This window comes from Nannobrachium achirus (genome assembly GCF_963921795.1).
Source record: "Nannobrachium achirus genome assembly, chromosome: 21".
NCBI lineage: Eukaryota > Metazoa > Chordata > Actinopteri > Myctophiformes > Myctophidae > Nannobrachium > Nannobrachium achirus.
Genome location: NC_137828.1, coordinates 8,872,701 through 8,890,957, shown reverse-complemented (window position 1 = coordinate 8,890,957; position 18,257 = coordinate 8,872,701). Strand labels below are relative to the sequence as shown.

Below are 18,257 nucleotides of genomic sequence, written 5' to 3'. Positions count from 1 at the left end.
GGATTTAAAATGAAGCAAACATGGAAATAAAAGTTCCTGTTTGGCCGCTAGTTGCGCTGTTCCGGTACCAAAAGCAACATGTTCTCCATAGGATTCCATTAATTTCCCCCAAACTTTTACATTTGATTTTCTTACCTTAATAAACATTGTCATAAATACTTTATGGTTCCTTTCTCGCTAGTTTAAAGCCTTGTTTCAATCACCATGATATGCGTTTTGTGGTCCAATTTATGTTATACTTGATGTTAAAGCAGGGAATGCTGTAGGAGGGGCCTGTGATAATAGGCTTGTGATGGTTCTTCTTCGTGTGCTTTATTTTCAGCAAGCTCAAGACAATGTCCCATGTATCCCTGCGGTTGCACGTGGCCGTTGGCATCCAATAGTATTCCTGGTACCCACATTAAAACAATGATGGCGACACCCATACAAGGGCAAAAAAGCGTAATTTTCATTGCATAGAAACCAATGGGTTCAAACCTTCCATATTTTGTACAGTCTATGGACAGTACACTTTGCAACCACCCTTTCACAGAATTGCACCGTTTTTATAGTGTTCCAATATAGACCTATTTAACACCTATTTTAAACAAAGAAAATCACTTACCCTACCTTTAAAACTGGGACACGCATATTTGCCGATACCGATGGGTGGTAAAACCATAGATTGTAGAAAAATATGGACGGTGCGACGCCATTGCTTTCTATGCAGCGAAAATGAGTTTTTTTTGTCCCTTGTATGGGTGTCGCCATCATTGTTTGAAAGGTACCCCAGGAATCATAAGGAATGCTATTGGCTGCCAACGGTCACGTGGAACTGCAAGGATACATGGGAGAATGTGGTCGGAGCCTCCCGAAATACAGCACACGAAAAAGAACACAGCCGGCTGGTATCAGCTTAGTTGGCCACTCCCCCCGCAAATGTATCATCAAGTTTAACATAAATGGGACCATATTTGCTCAAAATGCATATCATGGTGATTGAAAGGGAGTTTTTCACTAGCGACAGGAACCATAAAGTATTTATGACAACGTTTATTAAGGTTAGAAAATCAAAGGGGAAAACGAATAGGGTCCAATGTAGACAATTCTTTTTGGTACCTCGCGGGGAAAAACAGCGCAAATCGGCTGAACTATGCCCCTGGGTAAAACTGATGGCTCTGAATCAGTGTGTCAAACAACATAATAGCCAGACTCACTTCGTAATTTCCTTCCAGAATCAGCCTGGCGAACTTCCGGGAGCCCGCCACATTGCAGCGCTCTCCGATGTTGACGAAGTTAGTGTCGGGACCAATCCTGAACGGCTCGAGCCCTAATGACCAGGGAATGTGTTGAAGAACATTAGAAATGGAGTGAAAGAATGGTAATCACCACGGTTTTACAACTAACAGTTTAGGCATTTAGTAGACGCTCTTAATCCAGAGCGATTTACTATAAGCAAGGTAAATGTAACATGGAGTTTAATTATTCCACAGTTTGGAGGTCCAGGAGGGCGAAGAGTCCAAGACAAGTAGATTGTTGTTCTGGGGTTTTTAGCGATATATGGAGATTTTAAAACTGTGGTCATAACACTTCGGTAAGTCCATTAAGTTTTTATGTAAATATGTTCAAAATAAAACAGTTTAATGCAAATAAGTATTGCTTTCTATTAATATTCTGTGTCATCACAACATTGATTTTTCATGTATGCCCGTAGTACCACAGCGCCGTATCTATATTTGAGAAACATTTGCTATAGCAATACAATGTAGTATTTGAAAGTAGGTTAATTTAAGTTAATTTAACTCTGAAATTGTACAAATGGAATGCAAGAAGTTCGGTTTTTACTGTGCAGGCCTAGTAAGAGGTTCTGTTACCTGAGAGCAGCATGTAGTTCTTAAAGATATCAGCAGAGGGCACTCTAGGCCTGCACTGCTTGACTGCCTCTGCTATGGCCCTGGATAGACAGAGAGAGAGAGAGAGAGAGAGAGAGAGAGAGAGAGAGAGAGAGAGAGAGAGAGAGAGAGAGAGAGAGAGAGAGAGAGAGAGAGAAGGTTTGGTCTTACTGTTTTGTTTGAACAGGCATGTGCACACATAGACATCAAAGGGGGATTGAGCCCCTGCCCTTTTAGTCTAGTAGGAAAGGGGGGTCCACGCGCATAGGGTGGATTTTTTTTCTCGCCACCTAGCTGTTAAAAGGTTGTATTTTAAGATTCTGCTAGGTAACAGGCTGAAATATCGTCCCAAGGTGTTCATTTTTAAAAATGTCTTGCACCTACCCATTCACTTGCTACAGTATAAAGGAAAAAAGGACCCCCAAAAAATCTTCTTTAAGTAGCATGTGAGGGGTCTAACCAGGGGTTTTTCATGATGCTGAATCCATTGCAAGCATATGTTTTGCACAAAAAACATTCCTTGGGCTAGACCTCCCCAGACCATGAATGCAGTTTTTACTATGGTGGAAAAAAACTTTGACCTGAAGGCAGCATTCAAGAGAACTGCTTTGTCCAAACTCTCCTGAACTTGAATGCAGCATGTTATGTTAAAAGAATTGCCCTCTGCGTGTAGAAATCCATGCCGTACGCAACATCTCCAGTATTGACTTGATTATGCTTAGCCGACCTCCAAGCTCACAACGCCTCGCAGTGCGACACGTTGTGAGCTTGGAGGTCTGCTATTTGCCTATTTTCGGTATTTTCACCTAAAGGCCCTTTTAGAAATGTCAGCCCCTGCCTCTCCCACATTCTCTGCGCGCCCCTGGTTTTGAATAATACCACTATAATGACCTGATGTGAGCGGGCGTGGTCCCACAGCAGCCTCCCACTACGTTCACCAGGCCGTCCCGGGCAAATTCCTGCAGAGCAACAGAGAAAACAAAACATCTACCCAACAGATGCTCCAGAGCAGTTCACATGCACTGTCTCTAACTAGGGTTCAAATAATGGGAAAGTTATCATCAGTAGGCCTATATGAAAAAATGGCTCATAAACGTATCACTAGTATGTGCATTCCATGCTCCATACGCACCCTCAGAGGCTCATAAACGTATCACTAGTATGTGCATTCCATGCTCCATACGCACCCTCAGATGTGAGGCAGTCACGGCAGGAGTCTCGTCATATCCTCCAAAAGTGTTGGGGAGTCCTAAGATACAAACATTACCAGACAAGTATTTATTTCAAACCATTTTTGTCGCAAGATGTTTGGCATTCATAGATACCAAGACCAGCTGATAGTCGGGGACTAACTTAAAAAGTCCTGGAATAAATTCCTTACCAAAACATTTCTTCACCAATGAGTTTGTAAAGGTGTCTAGTAACACATCTCACAAAGACTGAAATTCAGTTTCCCTAGGAGAATCCTTGACAGCTGCTGAAAGGTGGGGTCCCATTAAATTAACTATACGGGATAAAACACACCAAAATATACATATGCTTTAAGTAGTATGTGAGGGGTCAAACTAGGGGTTTTTCATGATTCTGAATCCATTGCAAGCATTTGTTTTGCAAGAAAACATTCCTTGGGGTAAAGGCGGCTCCCTCAAAAATGTGAAAAGTGATGACTCATCACTAAACCATAGTTTTGTGGGGCCATTCCTTGCCCAAGGATTTTTTTATTTTTATTTTTTATTTTTTATATGACACTATTTCTGAAGATATCCCCCGACTATGAAGCTAGGCAGCAGAATGTCCTCATTCATAAAAAACAGGTACCATTTGTCAAACGAAACATAAGATACCACTCAAACCCTATTTTCAAACATTTTGGAAAAAAAACAATAGGCGATGACATGCAAGTGAGCTAGACATTACATATTATGGGTTTACCTGCATTAGGATAGCAGAGAATGAGAGCTGGGGTGATCTTTCCAATGGCCTCTATGTAGGGCCTCATTGCTGCTGCCCCCAGTGCACAGTTCAGACCAATACTGAAACAAAGAATATAATTATATATATTAAAGTGCAGAATAAAATCCTCAAAACATTTAAGCTGGTTGCACACTGCACTGCGTTTTTTCATTGCTAACTGCTAACTAATATAGTCAGGGTAAACAGTAGCGTGGGCAGGCCCGGCTGCAGGATGAAATGAGGGGGCTTTTGAAAATTGTGAGGGGGCACATATTTTTATATAGGCCAGTAATAATGAACATTCTTTTTATTATCTATAATACCTACAACAGATGCCAGTTTTTGGGAGCTGAAATAATAGCTGCCGCTACTGCGCTGTGGTTTAGGTGATGTTAAATTGCGGATTAAAATGTGTTTCAATACTGTTATTGTAATCTCTATGACAATAATAATATTCAGACAATATTTGCGTTGTTTTTTATATTTTCTTGACTTAACATAGAATATAAACTGAGGGGGCACAACTTGCAACTGAGGGTGCAATGCCCCCCCCAGACCCCCCTGTAGCGCCGGGCCTGAGCGTGGGACATATTATACTGTATACCACCTAATGCCTAATAAGCGAAACAGATTAAACTAATAATATTTAATAAAACACAACGTCCCCAGATATACTGTAACTCAGTGGTTCTCAACCTGTGGGTCGGGACCCCCAGGGGGGGTCGCCAGGGCGTCCCCATATGATTAATTTAATGTGCAATTTTTTTTTCTCCTTCAATAGTAAACAAACCAGCATAAAGTTTAAGAGTGTCTGCACATGGGAGAGTGTTTTCTGCTGGTGTTTCAGTCCGAGTGTATCAAAGGGTGCGTTCGGAAATGCGCACCGGGTGTGTGCTCAGTGTAGTGAGTGCCTAAACCCACGCCTGAACGCACCCTTTGATACACTCGGACTGAAACACCAGCGGAAAACACTTTCCCGTCTGTACATTTCTATAGTGACAATTTAAGGACTTTTTAATACCTCTAAAATAACAAATTAAACATTGACCAAATTGCCAAATATTAGAGGCAGAAATTGTGAAAATAGTAGATCTACATGCTCACAACGCCTCGCAACATGAGCATGTAGATCTGCTATTTTCACAATAGAACCGTGTTGTACAAAACGTGATGCCTCAACTCTTAGTGCTCGTCAGGGTGGAGGGGTCCCCAGTTAACATATGATTATTTTGGGGGTCACAGCCTGAAAAGGTTGAGAACCACTGTTGTGACTGACCATAGTGGCTTAGCGTGGGCTACACTGATCACAAACGCCTCCGCCGTCTGTCCTGAAAGTGTCCGTCCACTCCTGTCCACGATGGTTCCTGAGATCTTGATGAAACAGAACACCAAGGTTAGCAACCATAGACCTTCATACAACTGTTTTAGATACGTTTCATAGTTCAGATCAACCCTTATTGCTTTGACATTACATAGCAAACCGTTTCATAATTAACCCATTTAGGCCTATAATTATTGAATGCTTTAACCAGTGAAAAACAGCAGATGTATCTGCTATTTTTGAAAAAGTGAACGTTTGTAACTAAAATTTCGCTTCTGGGTGGTCCCTGGAACTAAATATTTTGAGATGGGGGTCCGTGGCCAAATACATATCATTTTGGGGGTCCTACACATGAAAAAGTTTGAGAACCACTGACATAGTAGTATTTCAAGAACAGACTAACTGAGCTCCATTTAAGTGAAAAGGACCTTTTCTTTGACGATGGCTGGCCAGATTGCTGACATAGAAACATAGGTTTTTCAAAACACCTTAGAAGGATTCAAAAGACACTTATAGAATCAGGTCAAAATTCTGATTTTCACGATTTTTCTAAAATAGCAGATATACAAGCTTGCAGCGTGGCACTCGGTGCCGCGCTTTGAGCTTGTATATCTGCTATTTTTCAATAGTTAAAGCATAAAATAATGATACACAATATACTGAATATAGTGTACCCGTTCTGAATGGATTAAATGGCATACTTGTGCGCCGCTGTATGTACGTACAAATATTGGTCTTGGCTGGTAGTCATTCTCAAAAAGATTGCTGATGGCGAATAGGGCTGCCTGTGATGTGAAACCAAGGACAAACAAGATTCACATGTTGATTAAAAATATATATATATATCATTACTTGGATGTTGAAAATAAATTACTGGGCATATACTGTAGAATTCTATTGGTTAAAGGACACCTTTGTTTTTTGTTCATATTTTAAATTGTAATTAGAGAAAAGAAAAGACGAGCGTTAAAATGTTTTCATTTACTGCTTTCTATTGTTTTAGCGATTTTATTATTTTGGTTTCAGTGGGTGGGGGCATGCGTGGCTAAATATGTCTTTTTTTAGACACAATAAGCAATTTCTTTGTTACTATTTACACCAGCACCCATAAGTCATATCTGCCCATGAAAGATTGTGGTGCATCTTGGGAATGGGCTTATTGTGTCTAAAAAGACATATTTAGCCACTTGCATGCATGCCCCCAACCTGGGGGCATGCATGCAAATCAAAATCATTAAAATCACTAAAACGATAGAAAGAAGTAAATGAAAACATTTTAAAGGGATATTCCACTTTCAAAAAACCTTTTGGTCATTTTATCATCTAATCAGGCTTTTATGAACACCCTGAACAGTTTTTAATTTGCTTGATTCAATATGCCTCTCCCCACACACACCCATTGTAACTTCAAACTCCATTTTAATCATGATAGATTCATTAAAAACACCCATTATTTCTTCGTGTGACTCATACTACCCTCCTAATATGTGAGCAGGCCGTGTTTTTTCAATAACTTTTTCCTTTTATTTTTAATAATTCTTTGGGAAAATGAAAAAAATTAAATACAATAAAAAAAAAGTTATTGGAAAAACACGGCCTGCTCACGTATTAGGAGGGTATTATGAGTCACTAGAGAAAATAATCGGTGTTATTATGAATCTATCATGGTTAAAATGGAGTTTGAAGTTAAAATAGGTGTGTATGGGGAGAGGCCCAGGAGAGGAGGGCAGGATAACATTTACATCAAATATCTAAATATTGAATCAAGCAAATTAAAATCTGTTCAGGGTGTTCATAAAAGCCTGATTAGACGATACAATGACCAAAAGTTTTTTTTGAAAGTGGAATATCCCTTTAACACTCAATGTTTTATTTTCTCTAATGATAATCTAAAATATGATCCCTTGTTGTTAAAAAAACAAAGTTGTCCTTTAAACCAGTCAGGACATACCTTCCCATTAGCAGTGTCAAAGATGGTCTCCACCAACAGGATGTCTGCACCTCCATCTAATAAGCCTCTGGCTTGCTCCGAGTAGGCCTCTACCAGCTCATCGAATGCTGGGGTGGACACATGATGCAGACACACACTGAAAACCTGGCATCCATACTTTGACACATACAGGCTTTAATTTTTTGTTCGGGTGTACAACACACTAGGCCTAGGGCATTCACCAAATATTCAAATATTCGCTTTATTATTGTTTTTATTTTTGTATTGTTTTCTAGTTTATAAAGCTTGGCTAGATAGGAAGTCATAAGAATGAGTTGTCAATGCCCCTGGTGTATGAATTTGTTAACGCTCTATACCAGGGCTTCTCAAACCTTTTTAGGCCGTGACCCCCAAAATAAACATATTTGAATTGGGGACCCCCTGACAAGCACTTGGAATTGTAGGTATTACATTTAATGTGACTCGGTTCCGCAGATAAATATTGTGAAAATAGCAGATCTACATGCTCACAACGCGAGGCGTTGTGAGCATGTAGATCGGCTATTTTCACAATGTTCACCTCTTGCTTACTTAATATTTGACAGTTAGGCCAGTTAGGCCAGTCCTGTCGAATATTCGAATACTAAAAATCACTATTCGTGAATGCGTGGGTTCCGTAATGCCCATTACGGAACCCACAAGTTGTTACATTTTATGGGTTTATTTCCTCATAGCGCAACACACAGATGGTGAAGCATTGTTGTGCAGCTAACAAACCCCGGTGTAGGGAAGAGTGAAAATGGGACCACCAAATATTCTAAACCAGGGGTCTTCAACAGGGGGTCCGGGACCCCTAGGGGGTCCTCAGAGTCACTACAGGGGGTCCTCCAAATCTTTGTGTGATAGAAAACTTTTTTTCTCCTTTTTTATATTAACCACGTCTTGAACCCTAGCGTCCATATTCTGAGAACTTTAGCCAAAAATAGCCGATCTACAAGCTCACAACGCCTCGCGCTGCGAGGCATTGTGAGCTTGCGCGAGGCGTTGTGAGCTTGTAGATCTGCTATTTTTGGCAAATAGGTTTTGTAGAGGGGAAAAAGAGCAGACCAAGTACAGAGTGAAAGGTCAACTTTATTAAGTATTGACGGTTCAAGTGGTTAAATATCTGAAAACTCAAATTGACCTAAATCCAAAAAACACTGATGATTGTGCTGTCAAACAATGAAATATAGAATATATGAAAAGGTTGTGGGGGTCCCTGCTTCATCTCTCTCTCAACTAAGGGGTCCCTGGGCTGAAAACGTTGAAAACCCCTGCTCTAAACCCTTCCGCGATTCTGCCAGTAATATATCCTTTGAGACACACATTCGAGTTTTTTCCGGATCAAACCAGGGAATCACATGACGTTGATCCGCTTGTCCTATTCGCTCATACTAGGACATGACGTATGTGTAAGTCAGAAGAATAGACAAAGATTTCCTCAAATTGTGAAAAGGGCCGATATGCACTAGTGAACAACTCCTACAAGTTGGTGGGGGTGCCTGACTGTTCAGTGGGGGTCTGTACTGTGAAGAATAGCGTGTTGCTCCACATGTGGAACGAAGAACGAAGAACAAAGACTTTCTTACTGATGTTCCTGAAGTCAGGTCTATCCACGCTGGGCGACACAGAGAGAGTCTTATTGGTGGGACCCAATGATCCTGCCACGTAACGTTTGCAACCTGGTGAGGAGAACGGTCACACGTGTGTTACATACAGATAGAGAGAAGTCCCCTGGACCAGTGCGCCGAATCCCGCCACACACAGCCCCCCCCCCCCCCCCCCCCCCCCCCCCCCGTGCCCAGCTGACCTGTCTTTCTGCTGACATCATCGGCCGCTCGCCTGGCGATTTCCGCTGACGTCCGGTTGAGGCGATATGCCTGCAAGTCACATGGATAGCGTCGTTCAACATCAAAAACAGACAATTATTAGGAGAAGATCTCTGAATATATTCCCTCGAAACTAAATGTATAGTGACTACCTTCTGAATGTCATCCTAAAGGTCTCATGACATCAAATTTCTCTCTTTTTTATTGCAACTGAAAAGGCCTCAGAAAAGAACCTGCCATTGATCCCTGGAGTGGATTCTTCAGTGAAAACCTTAATACACATTTGAAGGATCATGATAAAGACTTCAATGTTTTATAAAAAACAGCATGTCATGAGACCTTTAAGAATATATATATATATATATATATATATATATATATATATATATATATATATATTTTTTTTTTTTTGATTGATGGTAAGCTTCTTTAAAGGGGCCCCATCATGCCTTTAAAAATATATATTGTATATACATATTGGTCTGTAATACGGTTTTATACAGGTCTAAACAACAACTCAGATATTGAAATGTCATGTTCTGTCTGTATCTAATTCCAAGCCATTTCAGATGCAATGCCAAAATGCCCTTTGTTGGCAACGGGGCGCTGTCTTTGGGAACGATACAGAGAATATTAGAGAACCATGATGAGAACCATGTAGATGCAATCGTAATCTTCTCTGTATCGTTCCAATTTTAGCACCACTTTACCTCGTGGTTCCACCTCATATATATAGTCTCAATAGAATATAGCCTCCCAAAAAGTACCGCCCCCTTCTTGATTCGGCCCAATAGGAAATGAGCCTCCTGTGACATAGAATGGGGGCCGATTTCAAAAGAGTACCGTTCAGACACGCCCATTCAGAAAATCACTGAAATGAAAGGCAAGGGTTAGAGTTAATTAATTGTTTTTTTGGGGGGGCTAAAAGAGACACTGGGAAGACCAAAAAACTTGAAAAAAAAATGTAAAATGTGAAGTCATGGCAGGGCCCCTTTAAAGCTTCCCTTCAATGATAATTGTATTGTGTGTGGACGACGGTGCAGTAACACATGCAGTTCTTACCATGTGGTCCAGTCCATAGTCAGCCTGAGCAATGCTAGTGCTGCTAAAGGTGTTAGTCTCAATGATGTCAGCGCCGGCTAGCAGGTATTCCTGTATGGACAAACACAGAGGAATGAAAAGGGTTTCCCCTTAGTTGAGACAGAGATGAACTGATGAAGCAGGGACCCCCACAACCTTTTCATAGATTCCATATAGTTTCATTGTTTGACAGCACAATCATCAGTGTATTTTGGATTCACGTCAATTTGTGTTTTCAGATATTTAACCACTCAATACTTAATAAACTTGACCTTTCACTCTGTACTTAGTCTGCACTTTTCCCCCTCTACACCAAACCTCTTTTTCAAAAATAGCCGATCTACAAGCTCACAACGCCTCGCGCTGCGAATACAGTATGTTCTCACACTTTGTCAAGTGTCATCTCTGTTTGTCTCTGTTTGTCTCACACTGTGTCAAGTGCAAGGTAATGTACGATTACACCAGTGATGGAAAAAGTAGGCTACTCACATTTTCTAGATGTCGTGGAGTAAAGAAGTAAAAGTACTGAAAATGGGAAATAATCCAGTAAAAATACCTAAAAATTGTAAAAAGTACAGTACTTGAATAAATGTACTGGATACTATACTGTAGTCCAGTGTTTCTCAATCTTTTTTAGCTTGAGTACCCCCTTTCGCTGATTTTTGAATCCAAGTACCCCCTTTACCCGACAACAACATTTTCCTAACTGCAATTAAAACCATAACTAGCGGTATATGATAACCCCCCTTTTAAAGAATATAACATCACAACAAATAAAAAAGGGAGTGAGAGTTTCAACACTGTGGCCATAACATTTCAGTCCAGTTTTCATGTCAATAACTTACATTCAAACAACATTCAAAAACATACCAGTTGCCTGGTGCCATGTAATTTGGGTTAGAAACTATCAGGCTCACAACAAGTTTCTCCAAAATAACAGTAAATGTTGTTTCTACTTCTCGTTCAATTCAAGTAGTTAATTATTTAACTATGAATAATAGTATCATGATTTATACTTCTATTTTTCTTTTTGGGGGGCATTATCTTGAGTACCCCCAGCAGTACCTCTGCGTACCCCTAGGGGTACACGTACCCCCATTTGAGAAACACTGCTGTAGTCAATGTACTAGTCCCATTCAAACTGTACACTCGATCCCCATCAAATACAACTACAAAGCTCCCTGGAACCGTTGGTTCTCAAGGCTACTTACTTATTTACTTGCAGGTACAACACACATTTAGCTGTCTTGCTGTCGCTGTCACTCTCCTTCAACTACATAATCCTCCAAACCCCACACGGCAATGACAAGTTGCTGTGTGAGAATTCCTTGAAATTTGACTCTAATAATGAGGTTTGTGGAGGGGCTGTCTCAATTGCCTCTTGTACTTATTTGTACTTCGCAAATATGGAATGTTATGTATAGTTTGATTGATTGAATATTTTATTAGACAAAAATGAAGAACAGTACAAGTATAGTCAATACAAAAAAAGTAGTACAGTACAAGAACAATTAAACACCCTGCCTAAAAGGAACGCGCCAAACAAGTCGTTTTACGGTCTTGTATACATCGGAGGTCCTTGGTATTCAATTCATGGACATAACACGAAGTTCACCACTTCGGCATACAACAAACAGCAAAGAATGGCAGATCTATAAGTTCTAATTAACCCATTTAGAACGGGTACACATTTTGTGTATCATGATTTTATGCTTTAACTATTGAAAAATAGCAGATATACAAGCTCACAGCGCGGCACCGAGTGCCGCGCTGCGAGCTTGTAGATCTGCGATTTTTGAAAAATCGTGAAAATTTGAATTTTGACCCGATTTGACCCGAGTGTCTTTTGAATCCTTCTAAGGTTTTTTTGAAAAACCTATGTTTCTATGTCAGCAATCTGGCCAGCCATCGTCAAAGAAAAGGTCCTTTTCACTTAAATGGAGCTCAGTTAGTCTGTTCTTGAGAGACTACTATGTCAGTGGTTCTCATACTTTTTCATGTGACGGACCCTCAAAATTATATTTATTTGGCCACGGACCCCCATCTCAAAATATTTAGTTCCAGGGACCACCCAGAAGCAAAATTTTAGTTACAAACGTTCGCTTTGAAAATACATAATATTCAAAGATTTGCACACATTTTCACGACTTTTTTCAAAAATTGCAGATCTACAAGCTCGCAGCGCGGCACTCGGTGCCGCGCTGTGAGCTTGTATATCTGCAATTTTTCACTGGTTAAAGCGTTCAATAATGCTAGGCCTAAATGGGTTAAACATACCACACAGCAACATAACTTCTGAAGCCTTCAACCACACTTGGGGAAACTCTTTATTTTTAGATTTGGACGGCTCACAGAACATTCCCACACAATTTCACGGTTTATAAAGGGAGAAGGGGCCATCAGAATAAATAGACATCCCGGTAATGTGTTACCCGACCCGTTACCCAACACAAAACTGTCCGGACGAATATGCTATAGCACTGCACATGAAGTCTTAGTTATAAGAGCATAAACCTATGACCCGATTCCATTCCCAATTTAAACATTAACACAAATATGAAAACAATAACAATAATACTATTGCTGTATTGACTTTGACCCCTAAGGACCTTCCAGGGAGAGTGCTCATGTGCGTCTTGCGGTGGCACGCTTCCTAGTTTCTTCTTCTCTGAGCCGTTTTTTTTTTTTGCACCGATTTTTGACATTGCACTATTAGGTTGTGTTGGTAGTTTTTGAGTATTTTGCTTTGTTTAACAATGACAGTGAGATACTTGTTGCACTAACTAGCATTGACTGCTACAGTCTCTTTTGTAAGACACTTTATGTATATATACTTATATATTATTCGCCCCCTTCTATTGATGCACCTTCTCTTTATTGGTACTGTACTGCTCTTGTTTTTTTTCCCTCTTATCTATATTTTTTCTTACGTCTCTGTAACTTTGTAAATAACTGTATACTGCTGTGCTACAACTGGACAACTGAATTTCCCCCTTGGGATAATAAAGGTATCTATCTATCTAACCTCCTCCCTGCGCCTCTAGGCATGCTGGAGATCTAAACATTTATTGTTTATTTTGCACGCACACTCCTTGCCTGCCAAACCACAACCTCCACCCATCAATTCTCACATGACCCTCTTCTAGCGCCACCATGAGGCCGGTTCTTGCAAAACACATTTATGGACACAGCTCCTACAATTTTTGGCCAAAAATCACGCAAATCGGTACACAGTATGTCTACACTCATGTCATCAACATGGATCTGTCCCATTTAGCGCCACCTTCAGGCCGATTTTTTAAAACACATTTTTGGACACTGCTCCTACAGATTTTGCCCTAAAATCACACAAATCAATACACAGTATGTCTACACTCATGTCATCAACATGGATCTGTCCCATTTAGCGCCCCCTTCAGGCCGATTTTTTAAAACACATTTTTGGACACTGCTCCTACACAGTTTGCCCTAAAATCACACTGCGGCATGACGGTCGCTTATCTCCCGATTAGGGAGTCTTACTGGTTGTTTATGAGCTTGACAAATTGTAATAGTACAAAAGGACCCCCAATGCTACATGACTGTAGCTTGTAGATCTGCTATTTTTGAAAAGTTGCAAAGATTTGTGCAAATCTTTCAATATTACGTATTTTTAAAGCGAACATTTTGTAACTCAAATATTTGCTTCTGGGTGGTCCCTCTAACTAAATATTTTGAGATGGGGGTCCGTGGCCAAACACATGTAATTTTGGGGGTCCTTGACATGAAAAGTTTTGAGAACCACTGATTTAGAAGAAGGATTTAGAAGACATTTATAGAATCGGGGTAAAAAATAGCAGATCTACAAGCTCGCGGCGCGGCACTCGGTGACGTGCTGTGAGCTTGTATATCTGCTATTTTTTTATAGTTAAAGCATAACATAATGGCTAAAGTGGTTCAAATCTAAAGTGAAACTGATTTGTGTTCAGGCCTACATCGGTATCGGACCAATGTTGATTTCGTCTACTAAAACTATGACGAAAAATGTTTGTCGACTGCGTTTTTTTCACTGACGAAAACGAAATAAAAACTAAGCTGTGATGACTAAAACTAAGACTAAATATATTGACAATTCCGTCAGCAAAATCAAAACTAGACTAAAACGCCTTGTGAGCTTGTAGATCGGCTATTTTCAGCACGCAACCAAGTGTAAAATCAGTCATTACAATGTCATCAAGGCCTGCCAAAATACATTTTAGTTGACTAAATCAACTGTAGATTTAGTCGCCTAAAATCTTATGATATTTAGTTGTCTAAAATTAGACTTGGGATAATAAAGGTATCTATCTATCTATCTATCTATCTAAAACTTAAACTTGTCAGGTGACTAAATTATGACTAAAACTAGAAGAAATTTTATTCAAAGAAATTCAAAGACTAAAACTAAAACTAGATTTGCTGTCAAAAACAACACTGTATCGGCCCAGACCTTTCATATGGGTCCATCCCTATGGGGCTGTTAAGTCTGACATCATTTTGTAGGCAGAGGAGAACTTTTGCCCCCCAAAAAAGCGAATCTTTTTACTATTTTTACTATTTACTGATTTTTCCTCTCTTTGTTATTGAAAGGAAAGTGGTAGAATTATACTTTAGTCGTTTATTTTTGTCTCGGATCTGTTGAAATAGCGAGGGACAGATATTGACAATATATCTGCTTGGAGGTCTGACTACAAAGGCTGGGTTTAGACTGCAGTCAAATCTAGCCTGAATCTGATTTTGTTCTCACATCTGATCTTTTGGCCCGACTGTTCACACTGCATTTGCAAGTGACCAGATCTGATCTGTGTGTTCAGACTGATTTTCAAATCCAGCCTGAATCTGATCTTTGACACATCAAGATTGGAATCCGATTTGCTTAAATTAGTCTAAATGCAGACAGGTCACATGCAGGTCACATGAAATCTGATTTTAGAAGTTTCATATTATGTGACTTGGCTCGTTAGATCAGGTTAGTGCATTCAGACTGAGACACATCTTTAGAAATCAGATTTGAAACCACCTCTTGATGTGGTTTCTAGAAATCAGATTTCATGTGACCTGCATGTGACCTGTCTGCATTTAGACTATTTAAAAAAAATGGATTCCACTTTTGATGTGACACAGATCTGATTCAGGCTAGATTTCGGTGGCAGTGTAAATCAGGCCTTTTGACGTCACGGCTTAAAAGCCCTATGGTTTGAGTACCTTGTGTATTTGGTAGATGATATCAGGCTGGGTGATGCTGAGCACGTCGTTGTTTCCCTTCAGCAGGTGAGGGTGGTCTTTGAGCTCCTCCCCCCTGAAGTGCTCCTCTTCCAGGCCGTACCTCTGGATCATGGTTCCCATGCCTCCGTCCAGGACCAGGATCCTGCGTTGGAGCACCGACCGCAGCTCCGCTTCCAGTGGACTTTGCGTTCCTGCATACGTGGGGAATGCGACCATTTCAAGATCATTGACAGTAGGGGTGTAACAATACATTTTAACAGCGATACGATACGCATCACGATACATGGTTAACGATACGATACATGGACGATATTGGTTCATTCATGGCGATACGATACGATTCGATTCAATGATTTAAAATCGATATAGTAACTATTTAGCAAAGAATGAAATCTGTGTAAAACAACAAAATCTATTATTATGGAAGTAAACACTGTGATTATCTAGCAAATACATGGACATTATATTTCAACACATATGGAAAAACCTGCACCTTGACATGAACACAGAGATTGCACACATTTATCAATAGACCAAGAGTAGCTATATTGAATGGAAAGGTAATTAGAACCCACTTTTTCATTTTCCCACTTAAAATTGCCAAATACAAGGCACAAATTCTTAGTTTCCATACAATCAATTATTTGCATTGCAAAACGTTTCGATAACGATTATCGCAAAACAATACGATACAAAGCCAAAGCGGTACGATATTTTGCTTTTGCAAACGATATAGTAGATAATTGCAAATTAAAATTGATTGTTTGATTCAGTTACTCTATCGTTACACCCCTAATTGACAGTGTTGCACAAAGTACTCAACCTCAGTGCTTGAGTCAAAGCATTGATAGCTTACTCCTGGTCAAATATTACTTCACTATACTAGTGTTGGTTCTGATTCTGACTCCCTCTCCCTTTGCCCCACGAGTTTGACTTGTAGCTATCAAAGACAAAAAATAAACAGTGTTCCTTAAGAGTTGTCCTGGCGGGGTCATCCCAATGTTCCCCAGGTTCTACTGTATGTTCCCCACTAGGGTTAGGGTTTAGGGTTATGTACTGTAAGTGTGGAACATACAGTAGAACCCATCCATGCACGTCCTTTCAGTCTGACTACCTGACTGACCCACAGCCCTGTGTATTCCTCTTTATGACAGTTTAGGGATCGATAAATGTAGGTCACTTACTAGTAAGGTAAAGTTAGCCGAGTGTTAGACGAATCTGGGAACTAAATCAAAAACCAATAGCTTTCTTCACAAATGTGTTCATAAAGATGTCTACTATCACCTCTGAACTTTCTCAATCACAACTCCCTTCGGAAACTTTGTGGGAGCCAATCAAAGTTGGGGGTATCGGGATACCTGGGCCTGGGATTAAAGGGGATAAAATAAAATAAATGGCCAATATGAGCATATGGGGTGTGTAATTAGGGTATTTATGGGCTGCTGAATCCATTCCAACCATTAGTTTTCAGTTTAAATGACTCCTTGGCCATAACATAGACCTAATTGGCTAAGGCTTAGCCAATCATGTCATTCGAGTTCACCTGTGTCCTGTTAGTCCCTATGTTTTGTGTGTCATGATGTGCGCTTACCCGCCTGATCTTGAATAGTTTTCATGAATTCAAACCCTACTCCAACCATTTTTTTATTGCCAATATTATATGTCTCGTGGCCTATTTTATGGCCAAGGAGTCATTTTTACTGATAACTAATGGTTGGAATGGATTCAGCAGCCCCAAAATACCCTAATTACACACCTCATACGCTCACATTGGCCATTTTTTATTTTTCCCCCTTTAATCCTAGGCCCTCGGGATACCCCCAACTTTGATTGGCTCCCACAAAGTTTCCGAAGGGAGTTGTGATTAAGAAAGTTCAGAGGTGATAGTAATCACCTTTATGAACACATTTGTGAAGAAAGCTATTGATTTAGATTTAGTTCCCAGATTGGTCTATGTTGGGTCAAATCCCAGATCTCAGCTCTGCACACAGTATGGTCAGCTCAGCCACTCTGCAAGAACTGCATTTCCCAAAATGCAGCAGCCTGCAAAGATGGCTGCTCGTTTGGGCGTTGGCTGATTTGCAGTTGAATTCACCTGAAAAGGAATGGTGCTGTTCACTCAGTCAGTGAACAAACAACACCGAGAGGAGAAGTTCCAGAACAACAGACTGCTGATACCAAGTTCCACACCACTGAATTAGTTTCCAAGGCACCAATGGTCTGTAAATGTTCATTTACTTAATGCATTTAAAAAGCTGCTTAATGCGTTGTTTATGTTATTGTTAAAAGGTTTGGGTTTAGTAGTCACTGCAGCCAAACAAACCTGTTTACTAAGTTATGGAATTGAAGTTGTTTGACAGCTTTATTTGTAAAAGCCATTGATTAATTCCTTAAGGCATAATGTGAAGTTAAAATGTCTAACATTAAAAAGATGTAAAATGTTAAAAGGTTAAGTTAAAAAAGTAAATTTCATTGACAAGGTCTGATCTTTAAGCTCAGATCAGCTATCCTTTTCTCTTTATATTTTTCTAATCCATTTAAAGGGCTTTTCCTATATTCAATTTAAAGGGCTTAAATGGCTCATTTAATTTAAAATATTTATTTAAAATGCTGACTTTAAATCATTATCTAAACATTTAAGTGATTTGAAAACAGTTTATAAAACAGTTTGTTACTTTAATGTTTGAAAACTTTTGCCTGAAAACATTAAATTGATTGAATGTCTAAAAAGTAAAACATTTACTTACCTTTAAATAAATTACTTACCTTAAATACTTTACTTACCTTTAAAACCTTAAATACTTACCTTAGATACTTGCTGTTTAAAAGTTTAAATACTTGCTGTTTAAAAGTTTAATTATGTTAAATACTTACCTTTGGAATACTTACTGTTAAAAGCTTACTTATTTGAAGACGCTTGAATTTGAACTTGGAATCATTGTTTAAAAATAGTGAGTTAGAGATGCTTTATTTGTTGATTTACAATGTTG

General features: G+C 39.6%; 1 protein-coding gene across 1 annotated transcript in view; it reads right to left on the bottom strand.

The window, feature by feature from the left end:
* The window catches only part of LOC308307238 (methionine synthase-like), a gene marked incomplete at both ends in the record, with an annotated part of 46,407 nt that extends 30,924 nt beyond the window's left edge, over nt 1-15,483 (bottom strand). Inside the window, 12 exons of the mRNA XM_080752411.1 lie at nt 1,197-1,309; nt 1,854-1,933; nt 2,763-2,830; nt 3,059-3,120; nt 3,804-3,904; nt 5,101-5,195; nt 5,871-5,930; nt 7,097-7,203; nt 8,704-8,796; nt 8,925-8,994; nt 10,006-10,095; nt 15,247-15,483. Coding sequence (XP_080608537.1) covers nt 1,197-1,309; nt 1,854-1,933; nt 2,763-2,830; nt 3,059-3,120; nt 3,804-3,904; nt 5,101-5,195; nt 5,871-5,930; nt 7,097-7,203; nt 8,704-8,796; nt 8,925-8,994; nt 10,006-10,095; nt 15,247-15,483 — 1,176 coding nt within the window. The remainder of the gene's footprint in view (nt 1-1,196; nt 1,310-1,853; nt 1,934-2,762; nt 2,831-3,058; nt 3,121-3,803; nt 3,905-5,100; nt 5,196-5,870; nt 5,931-7,096; nt 7,204-8,703; nt 8,797-8,924; nt 8,995-10,005; nt 10,096-15,246) is intronic.
* Between the last annotated feature and the right edge of the window lie 2,774 nt (nt 15,484-18,257).